At 48.2% G+C, this 23,726-nt stretch overlaps 1 protein-coding gene across 1 annotated transcript in view; it reads left to right on the top strand.

Moving 5' to 3' along the window:
* The window catches only part of LOC309548052 (C4b-binding protein-like), a gene marked incomplete at its 3' end in the record, with an annotated part of 202,650 nt that overhangs the window by 55,821 nt on the left and 123,103 nt on the right, over window positions 1-23,726 (top strand). Inside the window, exons 2-3 of the mRNA XM_082248021.1 lie at window positions 18,795-18,983; window positions 19,151-19,247. Of these exons, the coding sequence (XP_082104147.1) occupies window positions 18,795-18,983; window positions 19,151-19,247 (286 nt within the window). The remainder of the gene's footprint in view (window positions 1-18,794; window positions 18,984-19,150; window positions 19,248-23,726) is intronic.

Raw genomic sequence — 23,726 nt, 5'->3', positions numbered from 1 at the left:
TGCCCCGAGGTGTTTCACGAAACCATGTCCGACCAATGGCGTTGCATCATGCATATGCTGGCGGTGCCCAAACGGTTTAATGCCGTTATCCCTTTGCGGATCCTGTTGATAATCGTTGGATGGTGTCACCTAAGGTGGACAGCACTGTTTCTAGTCTAAATAAATATACCTTGATGCCCGTGGAGGAATCCCTGGTGTTTAAGGATCCGGCGGATAGGCGTGTGGGGACGCTTTCCCGCCACATGTATCTGGTGGCGGGCTCCCTGCTCAAGCCTGTGTTTGCTTCGGTGATGGTTTCTCAAGCTGTCGCGGAATGGTACGGGGCACTTAGGCGCACGTTGGTGGCAGAGTGGATATCTCCGGCTGCTCTGGACATGGTGGATCAAGTGACCCAGGCCGTGATGTACCTGTGTGATGTGGCCTTGGACGAAGCTCCCTGGGTTGCACGGCTGTCTTCGGTCTGGGTTGCGATCCGCCGCATTATTTGGCTGAAAAGCTGTTTGGCTGACCACGCTTCCAAGAAGACTCTGATGTCCCTTATGTGGGTAGTCGTCCTTTTGGCGACACTCTGGATGAGTTGATCAAGGGGCTTACGGGGCAAGAGTACTCTTTTGCCCCAAGCCTATAAGGGAAAATCATCCCGCGCTAGACTGGGCCCTTCTTTTAAGGCTCATCGCGGGTCCTTTCGTGCCTTCAGGGCACAGAATAACGGGACATCTTTCAAGACCTCAGGTGGTCACAAGAAGCCATGGTCAGGTAAGCCCAAGGCCGGTCAGGCCGGTTCGGCGGCCCAGTCCGCCTCTTCCTGAAGGGACGCCCTCACCAGTTTCAGGGGTGGGGGCACGTCACGTTTTTCCAGGAACCCTTTTTGTCCCGAATTCAGGACAGGTGGATTCACAAACTGATTTGTTCAGGGTGCAAGATCGAATTTCGATCTCGCCCCGCAGTCCGGTTCTTTCCATCAAATCTCCATCTGACTCCCGATCGTTTCCCGAGATCTCAAGGGGGCGGTTCAAGATCTTCTCGCCCAAGGAGTCATTGTGCCAGTCCCTTCACGGGACAGCTTTTGCGGTTTTTACTCCAATCTGTTTACGGGTGCCAAGAAAAGAGGGCAAAGTGCGTCCGATCTGGACCCAAGGTCTCTGAACTGTTTTGTGAGGATTCAGAAGTTCCGGATGGAATCCATCCGGTCGGTGGTGGCATCGTTGAGCCCAGGGGACTTTCTGGCCTCCATCGACTTGAAGGAAGGATGTGTATCTGCACATCCCTGTCTCCGAGGGTCAACAGTGGTATCTCCGCTTCGCAGTGGAGCATTATCAGTTTGTGGCGCTGCCCTTCGGTCTCGCTTCGGCTCCCAGGATCTTTACCAAGGTTTTGGCTCCAGTGTTGGCTTTACTGTGTTTAAAGGGGATTGCGGCCCTCTGTTATCTGGGCATCGTCCTGTTAAGGTCGTGCTCGTGGGCCACCTTGACGAGCGATCTGTCGATCACGGTTCAGACGCTCAAGGAGTTTGGGTGGACCGTCGCCTTCCAGAAGTCGGCTCTGGCTCCTTTGGTTCGCCTCCCGTACCTGGGGATGGTCCTGGACTCTGCTCAGGCGAAAGTCTTTCTCCCAGAGGATAAACTCCGGACCCTGCAAGGTGAGATATGGTCCCTCAGGGACAACAATCTCTCCTCTCTATGGGCCTGCATGCGGTGCCTGGGCCTTGATGGTTTTGGCTTTTGAAGCAATCCCATTTGCTCAATTTCACATGAGAACTCTGCAAGCAGAGATTCTTGCCAGGTAAGACAGCCTCAGTTGTTGGACAGGAGGATTTCTCTGAGCCACCTCGCAATATCGGATGTTTTTTGGTGGCTCCTGTCACCAACTCTGGCATAAGGCAAGTCCTTCCGGCCTCTGCTGTGGACGGTGATCACCACGGATGCCAGCCTGTCCGGCTGGGGTGGAGTTCTGGGCACGCTTTGTGCCCAGGGGACGTGGTCGGAGGAGGCATTCTTACCGCTAAATGTCTTGGAGCTCAGAGCAATCAAGCTCTGCTTGTTCCGTTGGTCAACTTGGCTTCAGGGTTGCCCGGTTCGGGTGAAGACTGACAACGCCACGGCAGTGGCTTACTTCACTTGCCAAGGGGGCACCAAGAGTGCGTGGGCGAGATCCTCTCACTCACATTACGGCGATTTCGGCCGTTTGCATTCCTGGTGTGGAAAACTGGCAGGCGGACTATTTGAGTCACCAGACCCTGGACCAGGGAGAATGGTCCCTGCATCCGGTGGTGTTTTTACCTCCTGTGTGCCCGGTGGGGGACTCCGAACGTGCATCTGTTCACGTCCCATCTCAACAAAAAGGTGGGAAGGTTCATGGCCTGAACCCGCGATCCTCTGGCGGCTGCCACGGACGCGTTGGTGGTGCCTTGGCACCGGTATCGGCTGATTTATGCCTTCCCTCTGATTCAACTGTTATCCAGGTTCCTCTGCAGGTTGACTTCGGAAAGGCCGCGTCGGTCTTGGTACGCAGACATCATGCAGATGGTCGTCGTGCCTCCCTGGCGGCTTCCGCTGAGAGACGATCTTCTTTCTCAGTTGCTGATTTTCCATCCTGCTTTACAATCTCTGGCTTTGACGGCGTGGCTGTTGAAAGCCAAGTCTTGAGAGACAAAGGTATCTCGAATGCTGTCATTCCTACCTTTATTGAAGGCTCGGAAAGCTACCTCTAGGAAAATTTATCGCACCTGGAAGGTGTATATTGCCTGGTGCGAGTCGCAAGGGTTTCGTCGCCGCTCCTTTTTGAAGGAAGCAGGAAGGTGTGGATCAGCGCTTGTCGCTGGGCACGTCAGTTGTCGTCCTTTACCGGTTTCTTCCAGATTCCCTTGGCAACTTATTTCTTGAATCGCACCTTAACTCAAGGGGTTTTTCATCTGGCTCCCCCGCGGAAGGCTTCTTTGCTTCCGTGGGGACTGACCTTGGTTTTTTGTTCGTTTTTTCTTACAACGGCCTCCCTTTGAGGACATCAGAGAACCAGCTCTGCCTGTGTTGTCTATGGAAATTGCCTTTCCGGTGGCTGTCACCTCTGTTCGCAGAGTGTCGGTATTGGTGGCTCGGTCTTGCCGGTCACTTTCTTTGGTCGTTTCTAGGGATAAAGTGGTCCGGCGACCCACTCAGTCTTTTTTCTTCCTGTGGTGTGTCTGCTTTCCACCTCATCGTTGTTTCTTTCGTTGCTTCCGCCTTGGGTGAAGCCCAAGCATCCCAGGACTTTGTCCTGTGTTCCTTGCATGTGGTCCGGGCGATGAGGTTTTTGCCTGTCTGCCACGGAGTCTTTTGGGAAGTTTTGATTAGGGGTGCACCGATCCAACTTTTCTAGTCCCGATACCGATGCCTGGCTTTGTGTATATACCGATCCGGAACTATTGTTTTGTTATAAGGGGGACTCTGCAGACCGCTGTGATCGGTGCTTCTTAAAGTGACAGTACCCCGTTTTTCTGCAACTTTGATTATGGAGTCCCAGGCTGTATATTCTCCTTCAGACCCACTCTGTGCGACTCCCGTAAGGTCCGGATCGCAGCCGCTGGCCGCGATTTCAGCAGCTCTGGAAGGCCTGGCAACAAAGTTGATTTTGTCATGAAAAAGGTTAATAGTCGAATGGCTGCTGCCTTCTCCATTTTTAGTGGAGTCCTCTGATTTAGAGGCTGATGTGGTCGCCATGGATGCCCCCCTACCTGAAGGGTCACTGTCCTCGCAGTCAGATGGTGAAGAGGACCTGTGGTGTTATGCTGCAGCGCAGGAACGTGCTTTGGTGGAAGCCCTGATTGTTTCAGTGAGGGAAACCTTAAAATTGGCAGGTGAGCCCACACCGCCAGGGACACAGGTGTCCTTTGGCTCCCGCAAAACGCAAAAGCCTGGCAAGGTTTTTCCCTGTCCCAAGACTTTTCATGATATGACCAACGGTGGCGCGTTAAGCACGTGCTAATTGTGTCAAAATGCTTAAACGCCGGTATCCCTTTGCTGATACGGTCTCCAACCGCTGGACGGTGCCACCTAAGGTGGATCACCCTGTTTCCAGGTTGAACAAATTTACCATTGTGCCTGTGGAAGATTCCCCATTTTTTACGGATCCTGTGGACAGGCGGATGGAAACACTGTCCTGCCATCTTCATGTGTTGGCAGGTTCCATCTTGAAACCGGTCTTTGTGTCTGTGTTGGTATCACAGACAGTTACGGAATGGATTAGGGTCCTTTTAAAGGGAGCTTGGACCCTAATGTAGTTCCCCCAGAACTGATGGAACTTTTGAACCAGGTGGCCCAGGCCCTGGTGTTTGTATTGGCCGTGTAGATTGTCCTAAGGCGCACGGTTTGGTTGAAGAGCTGTTCGGCTGACCAAGCTTCCAAGAAAGCCCCTACAGATCCACCTTTTCTGGGAGAGCATTTGTTTGGCGACTCACTGGCTGAGTTGATCAAGGGTCTGACTGGTGGGAAGAGTACTCTTCCTCAATCCTCCAAAGGTAAAACATCCTGTACTAAGTGGGGGCCTTCCTTTACTGCTCATAGATGTTTTTGGTCTGGGGTGGGGGGGACGTCTGCGCTTCTTTCAGGAACCCTGGACTTCCTTCGTTCAAGACAAATGGGTTCGCAAACTGATTTGTTCTGGGTACAAAATCGAATTTTGGTCCCGGCCGGGGGGACAGGTTTTTTCATTCAAATCTTTACCTGTCTCCAGTGCGTTTGAAAGATTTTCGGGAAGCTGTGCAGGACCTCCTGGCGCAAGGAGTGATCCTGCTGGTTCCTGCGCAGGAAAGCTCTCAAAGGTTCTTCTATTCAAACCTGTTCACTGTGCCCAGAAAGGAGGGCAAGGTGCATCCAATCCTGGATCTCAAGGCTTTGAACCGCTTTGTGTAGGTGCAGAAGTTTTGAATGAAGTCCATTCGGTCAGAGGTGGCGTCCTTGAATCTGGGATTTTTTGGCCTCCATCGATATCAAGGATGCGTATTAACACATCCTCATATTTAAGGGACATCAGCGATTCCTCCGCATTGCGGTGGCAGAGGAGCAATTTTTAATTTCTGGCGTTACCCTTTGGTCTTGCCTCCGCTCCCACAGTTTTTACCAAGGTCCTGGTCTCTGTGCTGACCTTGTTACGTCAGAGAGGAATCTCAATTTTGGGATATCTAGACGATCTCCTGTTGCGAGCAGACTCCCCTTCAGATCTGTTGATCAACATCTCTATTACAGTTCAGACCCTTCAAGAATTTGAGTGGTGCTCTGATGCCATCCGTACGGGTCACTTATCTGGGGCTGACTCTTTACTCTGCTCTAGCGAGGGTCTTTCTCCTCTTGGAAAAGCTTCAGAAGCTGCAAAAGGCGATTAGGTTGCTGATGGTAACCGATCTGCATGCCTGCATGAGGGCCCTGGGTCTGATGGTGTCGACCATCGAAGCGGTCCCGTTTGCTCCAGTCTCATTCCAGGCCTCTGCAGAAAGAGATTCTGGCAAAATGGAACAGGGACCCTCGATCATTGGACCAGATGATTTGTTTGAGTCCTCTCACGAAGTCTACCCTATCCTCGTGGATTCAGTCTCCTGCTCTGTGTCAGGGAAAGTCCTTCCTGCCGCTGTTCTGGACGGTGGTCACCACAGATGCCAACCTGTCTGGCTGGGGTGGAGTGCTGGGGAAGCTCTGTGCCCAGGGGACTTGGGCGTCAGAAGAGTTCCCCTTGCCAATTAACATTCTGGAGCTAAGAGCGATCAAGCTTTGACTGTTCCACTGGACGAGCCGTTCCACTGGACGAGCGGTTCTCCAGTTCGGATACAGTCTGACAATTCCAAGGCTGTGGCTTGCATCAATCATCAAGGGGGCACCAAGAGTGTCCTGGCGGCTAAGGAGGTGGCCGAGATTCTGGTTTGGGTGGAAGCCAATGTTCCAGCTCTTTCCACTGACCACATCCCGGGTGTGGAGAATTAGCAAGCGGATTACCTGAGTCGTCAGGTGTTGGATCAAGGGGAATGGTCCCTTCATCCGGAGGGGTTTCACCTCCTGTATGCCCGGTGGGGGACTCCCGAGGTAGATCTGTTTGCGTCACGCCTCAACAGTAAAGTCCAGAGGTTTGTTGCCAGGTCTCGGGATCACTCTGGTGGCTCCTTGGTGCCAGTATCAGCTGATTTATGCCTTCCCCTCCGCTTGTACTTCTGCCGAGGTTTCTTCGCCGGGTGACAGTGGAAGGTATTCCGGTCGTCCTGTTGGCACCAGACTGGCCTCGGCAGTCTTGGTACGCAGACCTGGTAAAAATGGTCGCAGATCCTCCATGGAGACTTCCTCTACGGGAACATCTACTGTCTCAGGGACTGATCTTCCATCCTGCTTTACTGTCGCTGGCTTTAACGGCTTGGCTGTTGAAAGCAAGGTGTTGAGGGATAGAGGCCTTTCTGACTCGATGATTCCTACCCTTTTGAAGGCCAGGAAGTCGATGTCTAGGAAGATCTATCCTCGTACATGGAAATCGTTCATTGTGTGAATCGCTGCAACTGCACCCTCACTTGTTTTCTATAGCTAGGGTTTTGGCCTTTTTACAAAATGGGGTTGAACAGCACTTGGTGTTGGGCACTATCAAGGGCCAGGTGTCGGCCTTGGCTGTTTACTTCCAACATCTGTTGGCTGCTAATAAATTGATTTGCACTTTTATTCAAGGGTGTGTCATCTGGCTCCTCCGAGGAGTTCTCCGTTACCTCCATTGGATCTCAATCTGGTTTTGTCTGTTCTTCAAAAGCCTCCTTTTGAGAATATTAGGGAGATTTCTCTGCTTTCCTTGTTGCAGAAGGTTGCCTTCCTGCGGCCCCAAAGTATCTGAGTTGGCGGCGCTGTCCTGTCGTTCGCCTTTATTTGGTGGCCCACAGGGATAAAGTGGTTCTCCGACCTAATCCATCTTTTTCCCCCTAAGGTAGTGTCCAATTTTGATCTTAATGAAGACATTGTGTTGCCTTCCTTATGTCCTAAGCCTAAGCATCTCAAGGAATTTGCCTTGCACTCTTTGGATGTGGTTTGGGCGATAAGAGTTTATCTGACCGTTACTGAGTCCTTTAGAAGATCGGACTCTCTCTTTGTCCTTACGGACGGTCCTCGCAAAGGTTTGGCTGCATCTGCTGCGACCATTTTGAAGTGGCTCAGGCAGACGGTTGTTCAGGCTTATTCACCCAAGGGTCAGGTTTCTCCTTTCCCTGTGAAGGCGCATTCCACTTGAGCGCTGAGTGCCTCTTGGGCTTTTTGCCATCAGGCCTCTGTTGTACAACTTTGTAAGGCAGCGACTTGGTCGTCTGTGCACACCTTTACAAAGTTCTACAAAGTGGATTTTTTGACATCTCCGGATGCTTCTTTTGGCTGCAAGGTTTTACAGGCTGCTGTTTTGTAAGAATGTTTTTTGTTTCTCTTAGGGGTCTTTTAGCCTGGGTGAGCTCCTGTTTGGTTGAGCTTCATGTTACCCAGTGGGCTTAGTTTAGCCGTGGAGTTTATGTTACTTTTCTGGTTGTGTTCTTCCCACCCCTCATGCCTATACTGCTTTGGGACGTCCCATCCAGCTAATGAAGATAGAGGATGCGTCTGTCAATGGATGATAGAGAAAATAAGATTTTTGTAAGATCTTACCGTAAAAACTTTTTCTCTGAAGTCCATTCACAGACGCAGCACCCGCCCCTCTGTGGATATGTTTTTTTTTTTTTCTTCACTGCTTACAACTAACAACTAGCTTACAACTAGCTGAGCAGAGGGTGTGTGGGTTATGCATGTGGGGACGGCCCCATGGGCGTGTACATTTACATTTTTACTGCCTAGACGACTACTGCAGGGGGCAGCATAACCCATTCAGCTAATGAAGATTGAGGCTGCGTTTGTCAATGGACTTCAGAGAAAAAGATTTTATCGTAAGATCTTACAAAAATCTTATTTTTTTTTTTTTCCCATGAGGTGCCATGTTGAACTTCCAGTGACCAGAATGAGAGAGTGATAACACCAAATTGAACACGCCTGCTCCCGTTTTACACCTGAGACCTTGTAACACTGAGTCACATGAAACTGGGGAGGGAAAATTACTAATTGGGCCCAATTTGAAAATTTTCACTTAGGGGTGTACTCACTTTTGCTGCCGTCGGTTTAGATATTAATGGCTGTGTTGAGTTATTTGGAGGGTACAGTAAATTTACACTGTTATTCAAGCTGTACACTCACTACTTGACATTGTAGCAATTTCTTCAGTGTTGTCACATGAAAAGATACAATACAATATTTACAAAAATGTGAGGGGTGTACTCACTTTTGTGAGATACTGTATTTATTCTCACATTCTTCAGTGGTTATACCAAAATCTATATTTAAAAAGTTAAACTCGCAATTTATAAAATGTATATGGACTAATGGTAGATCCAAACTTAAAATAACATTCCAACGATCGAAAACTGAAGCAGGGATGGCACTTCCAGATATATATTTATATTACCTGGCAGGGCAGTTAAAACAGCTACAGACATGGATAAGACCAGAGAGCAGGAGTGGAAAAATACCTATTGGAAATACTCCAGGTAGAGGACTTAGTGGTAGGATTGGAGGCACAGTCAGCGAGGTTACCTAAAATTAAGATTCCCATGTTTACAATGGCACAAGTGGCATGGAAAGAAGCGATGGTAAGAGAATAGTAGGGTTTAGAGATATCCCCAGGAAGTTCCCATCTTGAATAACCCAGCATTTGAACAGCTGAGAGGAAGTCCAGATGGAAATTTCTGGAAACGGAAAGATGTGCTTGGCCTAGAGCAGGTGTATGAACATGGAACTATGCAAACATTTGAATACCTGAATAAACAACATGATATAGCACAAACACTTTTATAAATATAAATTAGGACATGCCTTGCAGGCGCAACTGGGCAAGCAGAATCTTAAAATATCAAAATACCCCCTTCTAGGATCTCTGAAGTCACAGGGGCCGAAGGGACTGATATCACTACTACAAGCTAAAATGGGCAGAGAATCATTGAAAGTAAGAGCTAAATGGCAGGTATTGATCCCAGAAATGGGAGGAGATATTTTGCTCGCATTTGGTTGTATCGCCAAAAGATACTAATAAGATGACACAATTTTATATAATGCACCAGATATGTCTTAGCCCTATTTGACTAAGTAGCACTGCCCCAAGGAAGCTGCTGAGAATTACACTACTTGGGTTCCCCTGGGTTACCATTAGCAACTGGCAGCAGATACACTGTATTAAAAGTTCTCGGCTCAGACAATGAACAGTCCAGGGGATTCGTTTTTTTTTTTTTGTGTTTTTATTGGAACTTGGATGGGAGAAGAGATGAGTGGGATACTCCAACTTGAACTATGCACAATTCCCGGGGACAATTGACTGTAGAATGCTGCAAGGCCCCTGCTTCACCTTGCCACTGAAGTGACGATAAAGAATATTTACTCTTGTTTATGTTCCTCTTCAGGGTCTAACTTGGCACCCCCTTTCTCACTGACTGTGTGTGCTGACCTCCTGTCCACTGACACCCTACTGGAGTGGTCCGCTTCCTGGGCAGACCCCTGGCAAGCTTCCTGGTACTCACGAACACTGTTTTTCCCTGGGTCGCTCTGCCTCCAACTCCCTTGTCAGCATCCACTGGACTGACACCACACTTCTGGTCCACAAGGTCGACCGCCTGTGACCACCTTCCAAGGCAACAGGAGGAGAGACAGCCATCACCTTCCTCCTGGGACCTGGCTTCCCGCCCAAAGACACCCTGTCAAATGTGCCGGTAGCTTTTATAACATATGCCAAGATGCATTACTGTTATGCAAACCCACTGGGATAGTTCCCCTGTGAAGCAGGCAGAGCAAACTATTCTTTCTCTTACGTCCTCCGACAGTCGCCGCCTCTTCATATTCGTCACATATGGGGTATTAGACTTTGCTCCGAAGGAGTAGCTAGGTAACAGAATATGTTAACATTAAAGCTTTTAACATATCCCACCCTCAAGGGGTGGTCCCCTCAGTCAATACCCTCCTACTTCCTGCAACCATATCTCAGTTTCAATGTCTAGCTTGTCAGGAGTGGCTGGCTCTCTCTGTGCTGGGGCTTTGTGCCCCAGACTCTTTCTTCTTTTTTGATTTTTTGTTTGAGTTTTCTCTCTACCTTTACTCAGCTGTTCTTTTTGTCAGCGTTAGTTAGTTCTTCGGATGAAGAGTATCATGCGGGCTGGGTCTCGGGCTGGTCCCCCTGGTCGCAGGTCGTGGGTCAGTGGCTTCCCAGCCTGCCATCGAGCGTTCAGCCAGGTAACGCTCCTGGCTCAGTGAACGACCCATCCCTGTTCGGTGCAGGGATGATTGGTGAGGTGGCTACCTCACTGGACGCTGTGCGGTTTCTTAACCCCCATTCTGTGCGTCTTGTATGCGACTCTCCCTGCCTCATGTGCAGCGGCTTGTTCACCTGTGCGGGTCCCCCACGCCACTGTGAGGTAAGTGTATCTATGTGGGGACCTGTCTGTCTGGGGGGGTGTCAGTCTGGGACTGTGTAACCTGCCTCTATTCACACCGTTTGTCTCCCTATCTCTCGGCTGCATGCTGTGGGCTGCAAGGGGGGGGGGGGGGGAGCTGTGTGACACTGTGTGTGTCAGCCTTGTCAGTGTGAGAAGCTGTGTGCTGTGGGGCATGTTTTGTGGCATGTTTGGGCATTATACAGCGATCGCTGCGGCGATCTGACATGTTTTTTTATACATGGATGACATGTGTGCATTACTGTACTGTGGAGCGGCGGTTTTGGCGCCAAACGGCGCCATTTTGCCTACACTCGCTCCGGCCGCATGTTCTACATGCATGGCGGCCATTTTCTTGTAGCCTCCCATAGGCTTTCATAGAGCGCCCTGGCAGCATCACTTCCTCTTCTCCAGGAACACCGATCGAGACAGCGGCGAGGGTCTCCTCAGGTTATATCCTTCCTATCCATTGCCTGTGTCAGTTTATTGTCCCTGTGGGGGTCTCATTGTGCTTGTGTGTGGTGCGGTGGGCTGCGCTCGCCGCGCTTGTTAAAGGGGCAGTTAACCCTTTATTATCCGGCATTTGTTATAGGGGCAATGGATTCTCAGGAGGGCAAATTTCCTACCGCCTTGGTGGAAAGCCAGGGGACCGCTGTTTCCCCCCCAGGGGGGGATTTAGCCACTATTGTGGCTGGCCTTGCTGCTCAGGTGCAGATGCTGGTGGCTGCTCAATCTACTAAAAGACCCAGAGTTGCTCTTCCCTCTGATTCTGAGGGTGAAGGTGATGGGGCTGTTATGGCGGGGGCCTCCTTATCGGGGTCCCGCTCCTCCCTGGATCTAGTGGGGTCCGAGGTGGAGGCTGAAGTTGAAGGGGTTGATAATTCTCCCCCTGGCTCGCCTGAAGAGCTTGCAATCATGGATGAATTGATTGCTTCCATAAAGCAAACGCTGCGTTTGCAGAATGAAGTGTGTCCCCCCGCTGCCTTGGCGGCTTATGGGACGCAGAGAAAACGCAGGACGCCGCAGGTTTTTCCCTGCAATGATGATTTTCAGCGCACTGTTAAGGAACAATGGCGCAATCTGCGCAAACCTTTTGCTGTACCAAGTAGGTTCAAGCTGCGTTATCCTTTCTCGCCTTCCACTGATGAAAGGTGGTGTGTGCCACCCCCAGTGGATCACGCAATTGCGGTTTTAAACAAATCCACTGCGATTCCTGCAGAGGATTCCCCTGTGTTCTGTGATGCCACGGATAGGAGATTGGAGTCTCTTGCCCGTCATACTTATTCTGTTACGGGTTCTATGCTTAAGGCTCTGTTTGCTTCTCTCATGGCGGCCCAGGCGATCGCAAGTTGGACGCAGATGCTTAGGCGCGTCCTAGTGGCCGATTCGGCCTCGCCGGCGACCCTGGATATGGTGGATCAAATCCACCAGGGTGTCATGTATCTGTGTGATGCGGACTTGGACCTAGTCCCGTTGGCTGCACGTGTGCACAGCGTGGCGGTGTTGTCTCGCCGCCTGGTTTGGTTGAAATGTTGGTCGGTGGACCAGTCTTCACGTAAGACCTTAGCCAATCTGCCTTATGATGGGTCTCATAACACAGCGTGGCGGTGTTGTCTCGCCGCCTGGTTTGGTTGAAATGTTGGTCGGTGGACCAGTCTTCACGTAAGACCTTAGCCAATCTGCCTTATGATGGGTCTCGCCTTTTTGGGGTGTCCTTGGATGTGTTGATTAAGGGGATCACCGGAGGTAAGAGCACTCTCTTGCCCCATTTCCCCAAGGCTAAGGGGGCTTCTGGGAAGAAGCATGCTAATTTTCGGCCCCCTCAGGGGTCCTTTCGTGCCTTTCGGTCGCACTACAAGGGCAAACCGTTCAAAGGTCAAGGCTCTCAGAAGAAGCCCTGGTCTGGTAAACAGAAGTCCGGTCAATCCGGATCCGCAGCCCATAACAGTGCGGCCTGAAGGGGCGCCCTCACCCAGTTTTGGGGTGGGGGGACGCTTGCTCGGTTTTCTTCAGCCCTGGTTGGCCCGCTTGCGGGACAGATGGGTTCAGGAGATCGTTCGATCTGGTTACAAGATCGAGTTTCTCTCTCGGCCGGAGAGCAGATTTTTTCCCTCCAATCTTCAACTGTCTCCGGAGCGTTTACGGGACCTGCACCTGGCGGTGCGGGACCTGAGGGCTCAGGGAGTGGTAGTTCCGGTGCCTCATCGGGACAGATTTCGGGGGTTTTATTCCAATCTGTTCACCGTGCCCAGAAAGGAGGGCAAGGTTCGTCCAATTCTGGACTTGAAGGCTCTGAACCGCTCTGTGCGGGTTCGCAAGTTCCGCATGGAATCCCTGCGGTCGGTGGTGGCTGCCCTGGTTCCGGGGGAATTCATGGCCTCCATCGATTTGAAGGATGCGTATCTTCACATCCCCATTTTCGAGGGTCACCAGAGGTACCTTCGATTTGCCATTGCGGAGGATCACTACCAGTTCGTGGCGTTGCCTTTTGGTCTCGCCTCGGCTCAGCGGGTCTTCACCAAGGTGCTTGCACCGGTTCTGGCATTATTGAGGGCCCAGGGCATTTCTGTCCTGGGGTATCTGGACGACATTCTGGTTCGGTCTGCGACCAGCCAGGGTCTGGAGAAGGACCTGTCTGTCACGATGCAAACTCTGCAGGAGTTTGGTTGGACGATAAATTTTCCAAAGTCGACACTGAGTCCGTCGGTTCGTCTTCCCTACCTGGGAATGATTCTGGACTCGGTGCAGGCGAAGGTCTTCCTGCCGGAAGACAAACTCAGAACTCTTCAGGAGGAAGTCAGGTCCCTCAGGGACGTTCCGCACTCGTCTCTGCGGACGTGCATGAGATGTCTGGGATTGATGGTCTCGGCCTTCGAGGCGATTCCCTTCGCCCAGTTTCACACGCGGGGTCTCCAAGCGGAGATCCTGTCCATGTGGGACGGGCGACCTCAATCTCTGGATCTTCAAATCTCGTTGAGTCATCGCACCAGAAGAGACCTTCTGTGGTGGCTCCAGTCCCCGATGGTGTCCGGGGGCAAGTCGTTTCGTCCTATCTCGTGGACGGTAATCACCACGGATGCCAGCCTGTCGGGCTGGGGTGGTGTTCTGGGCGTTCTGTCCGCCCAGGGGACTTGGTCGGAGGGGGAGTCCTCCCTTCCGATCAACATTCTGGAATTGCGTGCGATAAATCTCGGTCTTCATCGCGGGACGGACCGGCTGCAGGGCTGCCCGGTTCGGGTGCAGACGGACAATGCCACGGCGGTGGCCTACATCAACCACCAAGGGGGCACCAGGAGTGCCCGAGCGGCTCGAGAAGTGGCCGACATTCTATCTTGGGCCGGGACTCATGTCCCGGCGATAACGGCGGTTCACATTCCGGGGGTGGAGAACTGGCAGGCGGACTATCTGAGTCGCCAGACCCTGGATCAAGGGGAATGGTCTCTCCACCCGGCTGTCTTCCAGACGTTGTGCCCGAAGTGGTGTCTTCCAGATGTGGACCTGTTCACGTCTCGTGTTAACAACAAGGTGAGAAGGTTCGTGGCAAGGACGCGCGACCCTCGGGCAGACGCGTCGGACGCGTTAGTGGCCCCGTGGCATCAGTACAGGCTGATGTACGCGTTTCCACCGATTCCGTTGCTGTCCAGGTTCCTTCGCAGGTTACACTCGTAACGCAGCACGGTGATTCTTGTGGCACCGGACTGGCCTCGCCGGTCCTGGTACGCAGACCTCGTGAATCTGGCGGTCGACGCCCCGTGGCGTCTGCCTCTTCGAGACGATCTCCTGTCTCAAGGACCGATATACCATCCTGCTTTACAGTCGCTGGCTTTGACGGCCTGGCTGTTGAGACCGAGGTCCTGAAGGAGAAGGGTCTCTCCCCAGAGGTCGTTCATACCTTGATCAACGCGAGGAAGTCTTCCTCGGGGAAGGTTTATTACCGTACTTGGAAGGCCTATTTTGCCTGGTGTGAGTCCAGGGGGTTTTCACCCCGCACGTACTCTGTTTCCCGAGTGCTGTCCTTCCTTCAAACGGGTGTCGATCAGCGTTTGGCGCTGGCTACGATAAAGGGTCAGGTGTCTGCGCTGGCCGTTCTGTTTCAACGTCCCGTGGCTTCCAACTCCTTGGTTGGCACTTTTGTTCAGGGAGTGCGGCATCTGGTTCCTCCTAGGAGGGATCCTCTGCCCCCTTGGGACTTGAATCTCGTTCTATCTGTGTTGCAACGTGCTCCTTTTGAACAGATCAGGGAGATCTCGTTGTCTATGTTGTCCAAAAAGGTCGCCTTTTTGGTTGCGATCACTTCGGCTCGCAGAGTTTTGGAGCTGGCGGCTTTGTCCTGCAAGTCTCCGTATCTGGTTGTTCATTTGGATAAGGTGGTCTTGCGACCTAATCCTTCTTTTCTTCCGAAGCGAGTTTCGGAATTCCATCTTAATGAGGATATTGTCTTGCCTTCGCTGTGCGCGAAGCCTAAACATCCAAAGGAGGTGCGATTACATTCTTTGGATGTTGTTCGGGCGATAAGGGTTTACCTTAAATCGGCTGAGTCTTTTCGAAAGACGGATTCCTTGTTTGTTCTTCCAGAGGGTCCTCGGAAGGGCATGGCGGCGTCGGCCTCTACCATCGCCAAATGGATCAGGCAGACCATTGAACAGGCCTATGCTTTGCAGGGGAAGGTTCCCCCTGTGCCTGTGAAGGCGCACTCTACTAGATCTCTGAGTACGTCTTGGGCTTGTCGTCATGGGGCTTCTGTAGCCCAGGTGTGTAAGGCGGCGACTTGGTCCACCGTGCACACTTTCACAAAATTCTACAAAGTAGATGTTCAGGCATCGGCGGATGCTTCCTTTGGCCGCAAGGTTCTTAGTGCGGCAATTCCCTAGGGTCCCTTGTTGGGGACCTCTGGCTGTTGGGATAAGTTTTTTATTCCCTGGTTATTTGTCTTTTCCTGGGTTGTTGCTCCTGTTGAGCACTTGTTTTTCCTGTAGCCCAGCTGGTTTCCTTCCTTTGGTAAGGTTCCTTTCTTTGATGCGGAGACTGCGTTGCCTTTCGGCGCGGATGTGTTTCCCACCCCTCATGTTTGCACTGCTTTGGGACGTCCCCATATGTGACGAATATGAAGAGGCGGCGACTGTCGGAGGACGTAAGAGAAAACTGAATTTTTGTAAAATCTTACCTGTAAAATTCCTTTCTCTGAGTCCTCCGACAGTCGCCGCCCCCGCCCCTCTTTTGTGGTTTGGTTGTATACTCTACTGCTATTCCACTGAAACTGAGATATGGTTGCAGGAAGTAGGAGGGTATTGACTGAGGGGACCACCCCTTGAGGGTGGGATATGTTAAAAGCTTTAATGTTAACATATTCTGTTGCCTAGCTACTCCTTCGGAGCAAAGTCTAATACCCCATATGTGACGAATATGAAGAGGCGGCGACTGTCGGAGGACTCGGAGAAAGGAATTTTACAGGTAAGATTTTACAAAAATTCCGTTTTTTCCTAGCTCCTACCTAGGAGGGTGCTACATCCACCCCCCACCAAAATTGAGCCATGTCCCCATTGGTTTTGGGGTAGCCGCCCCCTACAAAAATCCTACAAAATTTCTAAGGAGTATTCCACAAACCTGGAAAAGGGGGAAAAGGAGAAAGGAATGTACAGAAATATGTATAAAAATATAGGCACTCTGTTTGTATAATATGTTACAATCTGTGGGGTGCATTTGGAGCAATGCACCCCCCACCAAGCAAAACTGTGCTCCAGTGGTTAACCACACATCCTAACTAACTGTAGAAACATTAGGCATCCTGCAAAGGAAAGAAATGATTAAGCACTTTTGTGTGTGTGTGTATGTATGTATGTATGTATATGTATATATATATATGTGTGTATGTATGTGTGTGTGTATATATAGTATGTCTCCAAGACAGTCATAAGTCTAGCTCAATTCTGATGAGAAGACCCTCCCCGCGGGGGCAGCCTTCTCATCCTACTTTCCTAGCTGAAATCTTGTCACTCTTGACACGTCGTTCGATACTGCTCCTCAAAGGCGATCCGAACCCTGTCACTGACTACCTATTAGTTCAGAAAAGGGTGCCTGCATTAAAGTGCCTGGGTACCTAGGAGGGTGCTACAACTATATAAAATGGGTAGAAGGCCAACATCAAAATGTTTGCGATGTCCTCAAGTGGATTTCTGGCACTTGATCATTTGCCACTTGGTCATGTAGAGAGGTAATGGGATATCGGAGTCAAGTAATGAAAAAACTATCTGAACTTATTAACACAGGTACCCCTGAAGTTTGTTTGCCAGGATGTTTAATGATGAAGAATGGGCAGGGTATGTAAAGATCTTTTTGCAAAACTTTTCAGGCTCGAAAGGAAATTGCTAAGAGATGGATGAAAGTTGTAACTATTAGAGAATGGATGAATGCAGTTAATCATATCATAGCATATGAAAAAGTTATGTATGAAATTAAGGGAAACCTACAGAAATATCAGAAAATTTGGAGTAAATGGTGTAGAATGGAAGGGATTAGTGAGAGATAGAGTAGATGAATAGAATGATCAACTTAGAACACTGTAAATGTATTATTATGTATGTTTTTGATATGCAATAAAGAGTATGAAAAACAAAAAATAGTACCCATTACAAGTTATATTATTTGCACCTAGGAAAGAATCCAGGCTTTTTCTAAAGCAAATCTAGTGAGCTGGCCAGAACCACCTCTGGACGGAGTCTATTCCACATTTTCACAGCTCTTACTGTGAAGAAACCTTTCTGTATTTGGAGACGAAATCTCATTTCCTCTAGATGTAAAGAGTGCCCCCTTGTCCTCTGTGATTACCTTAAATTGAATAACTCAACATCAAGTTTACTATATAGACCGCTTATGTATTTATATATGTTGATCATATCAACCCCCCCCCCCAATCTCCTTTTTCTCAAGAGAGAATACATTCAGTTCCTCTAATCTTTCCTTATAGCCAAGCTCCTCCATGTCTCTTATCAGTTTGGTTGCCCTTATCAGTTTGGTTTCCCTTGCCCTTCTATGCACTATCTCCAGTTCCCTGATATCCTTTTTGAGAACTGTTTCCCAAAACTGAACTGTGGTCAAGTGGTTATAGCTGCTAGATAAATCTCTATCCAAGATTAAATAGTAATTTAAAACCGATATATCAGTGCTAAAGGTAGTATATATTACACAACTAAAAAAAAATCTACAAAACAAAAAATCTACAACCTCAAACAGAATTTTAATCCGTGCATACAAGTTCAGTGATAAACACATATCCCCATGCACCAACACTCGGTGTATAAATAAACTATATATGGCCATTCATAAACCGTTGTTCAGTGAATGTATCTACCACATGCCAGGCTTTTCCAGTTACTCAGTCTTTCAACTCCATGCACCACATCTACAAATACAGGGCGATTCCCTTGATTTAAAGCAGTTGTATACTGGAAAAAAAAAAACCTGCAAGACAAAGGCATAATGAGCTAGTATGCATTGCATACTAGCTCATTGTGAAATACTTACCTTAAAACGAAGCCCCGACACGGACCCCCGGACACCGCTGTAGGAGTGGACATGCTCCCTCTGCGTCTCTTCCGGGTTCGGCGGCTGCGGCGCTGTGAGTGGCCGGAGCCGCGATGATGTCACTCCCGCGCATGAGCGCGGGAGTCACTTTCCGGCAAGATCCGGCAAGCAGCTCTGAAGGTCCTCCGGACCGTCAGAGCACATGCGCCGCAGACGTCAGCAGCTGCATGCAGGGCAAAAATCTCCTAAACCTTGCAGGTTTAGGAGATATTAATTGTACCTAGAGGTAAGCCTTATTGTAGGCTTACCTGTAGGTAAATGTCACAAAAATCGGTATACTACCGCTTTAAATTACCTATTTAGGTCTTATAAAGGCTGTTGGTAATGGGGATACAAGGCCTTTGGCACCCCTTTGATATTTCTTCCCTGTCTAGTAAATCTCCTCTGCTGTCCAGCCCTCCACTTAGCATAAGAAATACAAAGAGAAAGTTGCCATTGTGAAGTATAAAAAAAAAAAAACTTTAAGATATAGAAATATATAGAATTGCACTTCTGGGTTCCCCACAGCATCTGATGTCATGTCTGCTGTCTGTGCCTCCCTTTGTTCACCCCAGGGAACAATAACTAAACATGCAAAGTCTGTGAAACACCTGTTTCAACACCTGGAAAAAAAACACTTCTAAATCACCAGGAATACGCACTGATTACACGCTGCTCATGTGTGAATGCAGGCTTATAGTTGAACAAGTAGTGAGTGTCTCCTATTTCATCTGTCTGTTTGTCTTTTGTTTAGGAGAATGTGGTCTCCCGGATCGAATCCCGAATGCAGAGCCTACACCAATTCCTGATAAGAATACCTTTCTTCCTAATGAAATTGTGTCCTATGTATGTAGGCCAGGCTTTGTACGGGTTCCTGGCAGTAAGAATTCAATAACCTGCTTAGAGGATGGTACATGGTCTACTCCTGAAGTATTCTGCCAACGTAAGTATATTTTCTTTTCTTCTGCTTTATTGCTTTGTAAAAGTAATGGCAAAAAAGGCACAAAGTACTCATGTGATTTGCAGTTTTTTTTTAAATGGCTTGTCAATATTCACTTTTTTTTTTTTTATATATACAGTAGTTTTTGAATTTATATATTTTACTGGCAGGTAGATCATGTGGAAATCCTGGAGAAGTGGAAAATGGAAACATGGAAGCTACAGACTTTTTATTTGGATCTACAGTGACCTATACATGTAATGAAGGGTAAGTCTTAACATTGTCTTGATAATAACAAGCGCGCTTTAAATTTGCTCCCAAAGAAAAGTGTTTTCCCAGAAGACTTGATTCATGCAAGAGCTGCACTTCTTTCTTTATACTTTTTTTGTGTCAAATTTTGAAAGTACACAAAGGGCCCTTTTTTTATTTGTGCGATCTGTCTGCCCACTTTTGACCTGTGATTGCATGGATAAGAATGGACAGCAATACATTCCTAGGGGTGAACAAATGTAAACCGACTCGTTAGCCTATATCTGCCCACCTCTGGGTCCTTTCATAGTTACATTGTAGTTGAGGTTGAATAAAGACAATAGTCTATCCAGTTCAACCTGTGTAGGTGTGTATGGCCGTAATCGTCTCTCATACCTCTAAATGTTCTGATCCTTGAGATGTACGAGAAACCACCTTGTGGTAGAGAATTCCACAGTCCTGTAGCCCGAACAGTTAAGAACCCCCTGCGTTGCCTGAGGTTAAAACACTTCTCCTCTAATCGCATTGTATGCCCTTGAGTCCTCATGCAATCCTTTCGACTGAATAGCTTTTTTCTATGCTGAGATCACCATTGAGGTATTTATAAATTGCTATCATGTCCCCTCTCAGGCGTCTCTTCTCCAGGGAGAATAAATCAAGCGATTGCAGACGCTCTTCGTAATTAAGGTCCTCCAATCCCCTAATTAGTTTAGTTGCCCTTCTCTGGACTCTCTCCAGCTCCAACACATTCCTCCTGAGGCCTGGCGACCAGAACTGGACAGAATACTCCAGATGCGGTTGGACCAGAGTTTTATAAAGTGGTAGGATTATAGTTTTATCTCTGGAATACATCCCTTTCTTTATGCATGCTAATATTCTGCCGGCTTCCGCTTGACATTGCGTGCTATTGCCTAGTCTATCCTTTACTAAGACTCTCAGATCTTTCTCCATTTTTGATTCCCCCAAAGGTTCCCCCCCCTAAAGTGTATTGTGCTTTTATGTTTTTAGTCCCCAAGTGCAAGACCTTACACTTCTCCACATTAATCCTCATTTGCCATGTCGTTGCCCACTTTGTTATTTTGTTCAGGTCATTCTGTAGGATATCTGCTTCATGCTGTGCAGTTATTGCCCTGCCCAATTTTGTGTCATCTGCAAAAACTGATATAGAACTACTGATCCCGACCTCAATGCTGTTTATGAATAAATTTAACAAGCTTGGTCCCAGGACTGAGCCTTGAGACTTACCACCCCAGACCAGCCTGAGTATGTGCTATTTATTACCACCCTTTGGAAACGCCCTTTTAGCCAGTTCCGTATCCAACAGCAAACCTTGCGGTCGATGCCTGCAGACCTTATTTTATAAATTAAGCGCAAGTCCATCAAGCCAAGTAGAAAGTTTGCATTTGTGTCAGCGTACCAGACTGAAGTGGTCAGACCTAGGCAGACCCAAATCTGCTACATCCCCCATAGGTACGTTTTTTTTTTTCATGGAGAAAAAAATCTGAATGCTTACGCATGCCACAAATCTGTATCGTTCTGAACTGTTTTGTTTTATTTTATTAAAACGCACATAGGTACAGAAATAAGAACACCCAGAGGATGTCCTATCAGACGAAACACCTAGGTGGAGTCTTAATGCTGACACCACGCGGCTGTCTCCAGTGACGAGCAGCAACTTTCTCTGATTTTTTTTTTTTGTTACCAATTTTTAGGAAACTGCTACACTATGACTTTATTCTGCTTGTTCTGTTAGTGAGCTTTACTGTTACTGTATTTACCGTTCTGATATTCCCCATTCTGGAAGTGAGGAAGACGGTTCCTTCTGGCTGCGATTGGGATGACAAGGAAGAAACCAGCTGTTTATGTTGAATCAGGCTGGTTTTTCTGTGTAGATGGCAGTCTACATTTCTAGTGAGGTATGCAATTCACTAGAGGGTGATGTGTGGCTACACATTAGAAGATTTAATGCCGATTGGAGACGGTGGTGGACACACACTATTTTTTGCACTTTAAGTGATCTTTGCATAGATGGATTTTACACTATTTGGATATTTATCATTTATCACTAATTGTATTTTTCCCTTTCGTTCACTGAAGGACACAGCTCCATGTCTTCTTAGACCCTTGAGCTTATGCTGCTCTCTTCAGGAGTAGTAAAGTTCACATTCCCATCGCACACCTTCCTGGTATCTAGGCACATATATATATATACTGGGTGCTGAAGCAATCACCAGCTGGACACTGGATCTGTTACAAGTAGATACAAATTCGCCAGCACACATGCCTGACGAAGGGGTCCTGCGTGGCTCCAAAACGTTGCACTGTTTTTTTTATGTGATCCTCTTTGCAATAAAGCTTTTGGACTGCTTTTGCAAGATCCATGGTGTGCTGGCGAATATGTATCTTCTCTTCAGGTGTAGGACTAGGCGGAAACAATTTTGGCCACTCCCCTAAGGCAGTCCCAGGGAGTATACCATCACTTCCTGCTATAGGGCTTCAGTTTGTAATAAGCAGTGTCAGAAGAATACATAACTCAACACAACAGAGGGGCGGGTGCTTTGTCCGTCAGTGAACCTCAGAGAAAAGGATTTTACAGTAAGACAAATAATCCCGTCTTCTCTTTCGTTCACTGAGGAACACAGCTTCATGTCTTCTAGACAGACCCTTGGGATGTCCCAAAGCAGTATCAACATGTGAGGTGGGAAAAACACAGCAATACATGTCATTTCCAACAAGGCTAAACATAGCCAACCAGGTAAAACATAAACTCAACCAGGAACAACTGGAGCTCACCACCAGGAAAAAAAATACTCCCTCAAGAGGCGGGAGCCTCTGCAACCGCAGCCTGCAAAACTTGATTCAGGACAAATGCGTCCATGAACTGATCCGATTGGGTTACAAGATCGAATTCAGGTCTCAACTGTTGGACAGATTCTTCCCGTCCAGTCTACACCTATCTCCAGATTGGTTAAGGGATCTACGAGAGACGGTACAAGATCTGCTGTCGCAAGGGGTGATCATGCCGGTTCCCTCTCGGGAATGCTTTCAGGGGTTCTATTCAAACCTGTTCACTGTTCCAGGAAAGAAGGCAAAGTGCATCCAATTCTGGACCTCAAGGCTCTGAACCGCTTTGTGCAGGTACAGAAGTTTTAAATGGAGTCCATTCGCACGGTAGTGGCGTCCCAACACCATCGATATCAAGAACGCATATCTGCACATCCCTATTTACGCTGGACACCAGCATTTTCTTCACCTCGCTGTAGGAGAGGAGCATTATCAATTTGTGGCGTTACCCTTTGGTCTCGCCTTCGCTCCCAGGGTCTTCACCAAAGTGTTGGCTCCAGTATTGACGTTACTGCAACAATGGAGGATTGCGATACTGGGGTACCTGGACGATCTCCTCTTAAGAGCAGACTCGCATTCAGTCCTGTTGGGCGACTTGACAATCACTGTACGGACTCTGCAAAAGTTTGGTTTGGACCATCAATTTCAGAAAATCTGCTCTGGTATCATCTTCAAAAGGGAAATTCTTGTCAAGTGGAACAAAGATCCAAAATCCTTGGACACTATGATTCGGTCGGGTCAGCACAAAGTCTGCTCTTCTGTGGTGGCTTTGTTCTTTGGCTCTATGCCAGGGCAAGTCCTTCCTCCCATTGTATTGGACCGTGTTAACCACAGATGCCAGCCTCTCCGGCTGGGGAGGAGTGCTTGAGAAGCTGTGTCCAGGAGTCCTGGACCATGCAGGAGTCCATAAAAAAGTGGGCAGATTTCTGCGCTAAAGGTATTAAAAAAACAAAAAATTAGTGTAACCACAGTGTAAAAAATGAGTATTACAAAGGTTTATCTGTGAAAGAAAAAGGGAAGCTGCACATGGACCTATAGAGAATCCTGCAAAAATTGTAAAAATATGGGTGTAGCGCTTAACCCATGCATGTATCCATGATAATAAGTGAATATGCGACAAGTGATATCCAACACATCAAATGTTAATGATGCAGGATCAGTCATTTCCTATTTTTTATTTTAATCTTTTTTTCATTAAAATTTTTTTTCTTTTTATATACGTTTTATGCAGACATTATGCTTTTTTTAAAAATGAGTCTGGCTGTCTCATATTTTTATTAAGTTTAGATATGTGCTTTCTATTTTGGATACATATACATCTGCGTTTTTTAATTTTTAATTTTTGTCCTGTTCTTAATTATGGGGCATTGATTTGTGGACTCATTGAAGAGTAAGGGCCAAAAATTCCTGTGAGGTAATACATTACTGTGGCCTCCAAAGGGAGCAATAATCGGCTATATGACGAATCAAATATTATTGTCTTTTATTAGACATTTATTACAAACCAATCTTCCGATTCCCTAAATATATACCTGCTTCAACCCGTGAGAACGTTTTTTTTTTTTTCTATCCACGGATTTGCAGGAACTGTTAATTATAAGGTTTGACCCCCATGCTATATGGTATCGGGGTCCCATCCATCTGGTGAGCGCA

Source organism: Pelophylax lessonae, assembly GCF_965119305.1.
Source record: "Pelophylax lessonae genome assembly, chromosome: 2".
Taxonomy (NCBI): domain Eukaryota; kingdom Metazoa; phylum Chordata; class Amphibia; order Anura; family Ranidae; genus Pelophylax; species Pelophylax lessonae.
The sequence above is the reverse complement of the archived record's forward strand: the minus strand, read 5'-3'. Positions and strand labels throughout refer to the sequence as shown.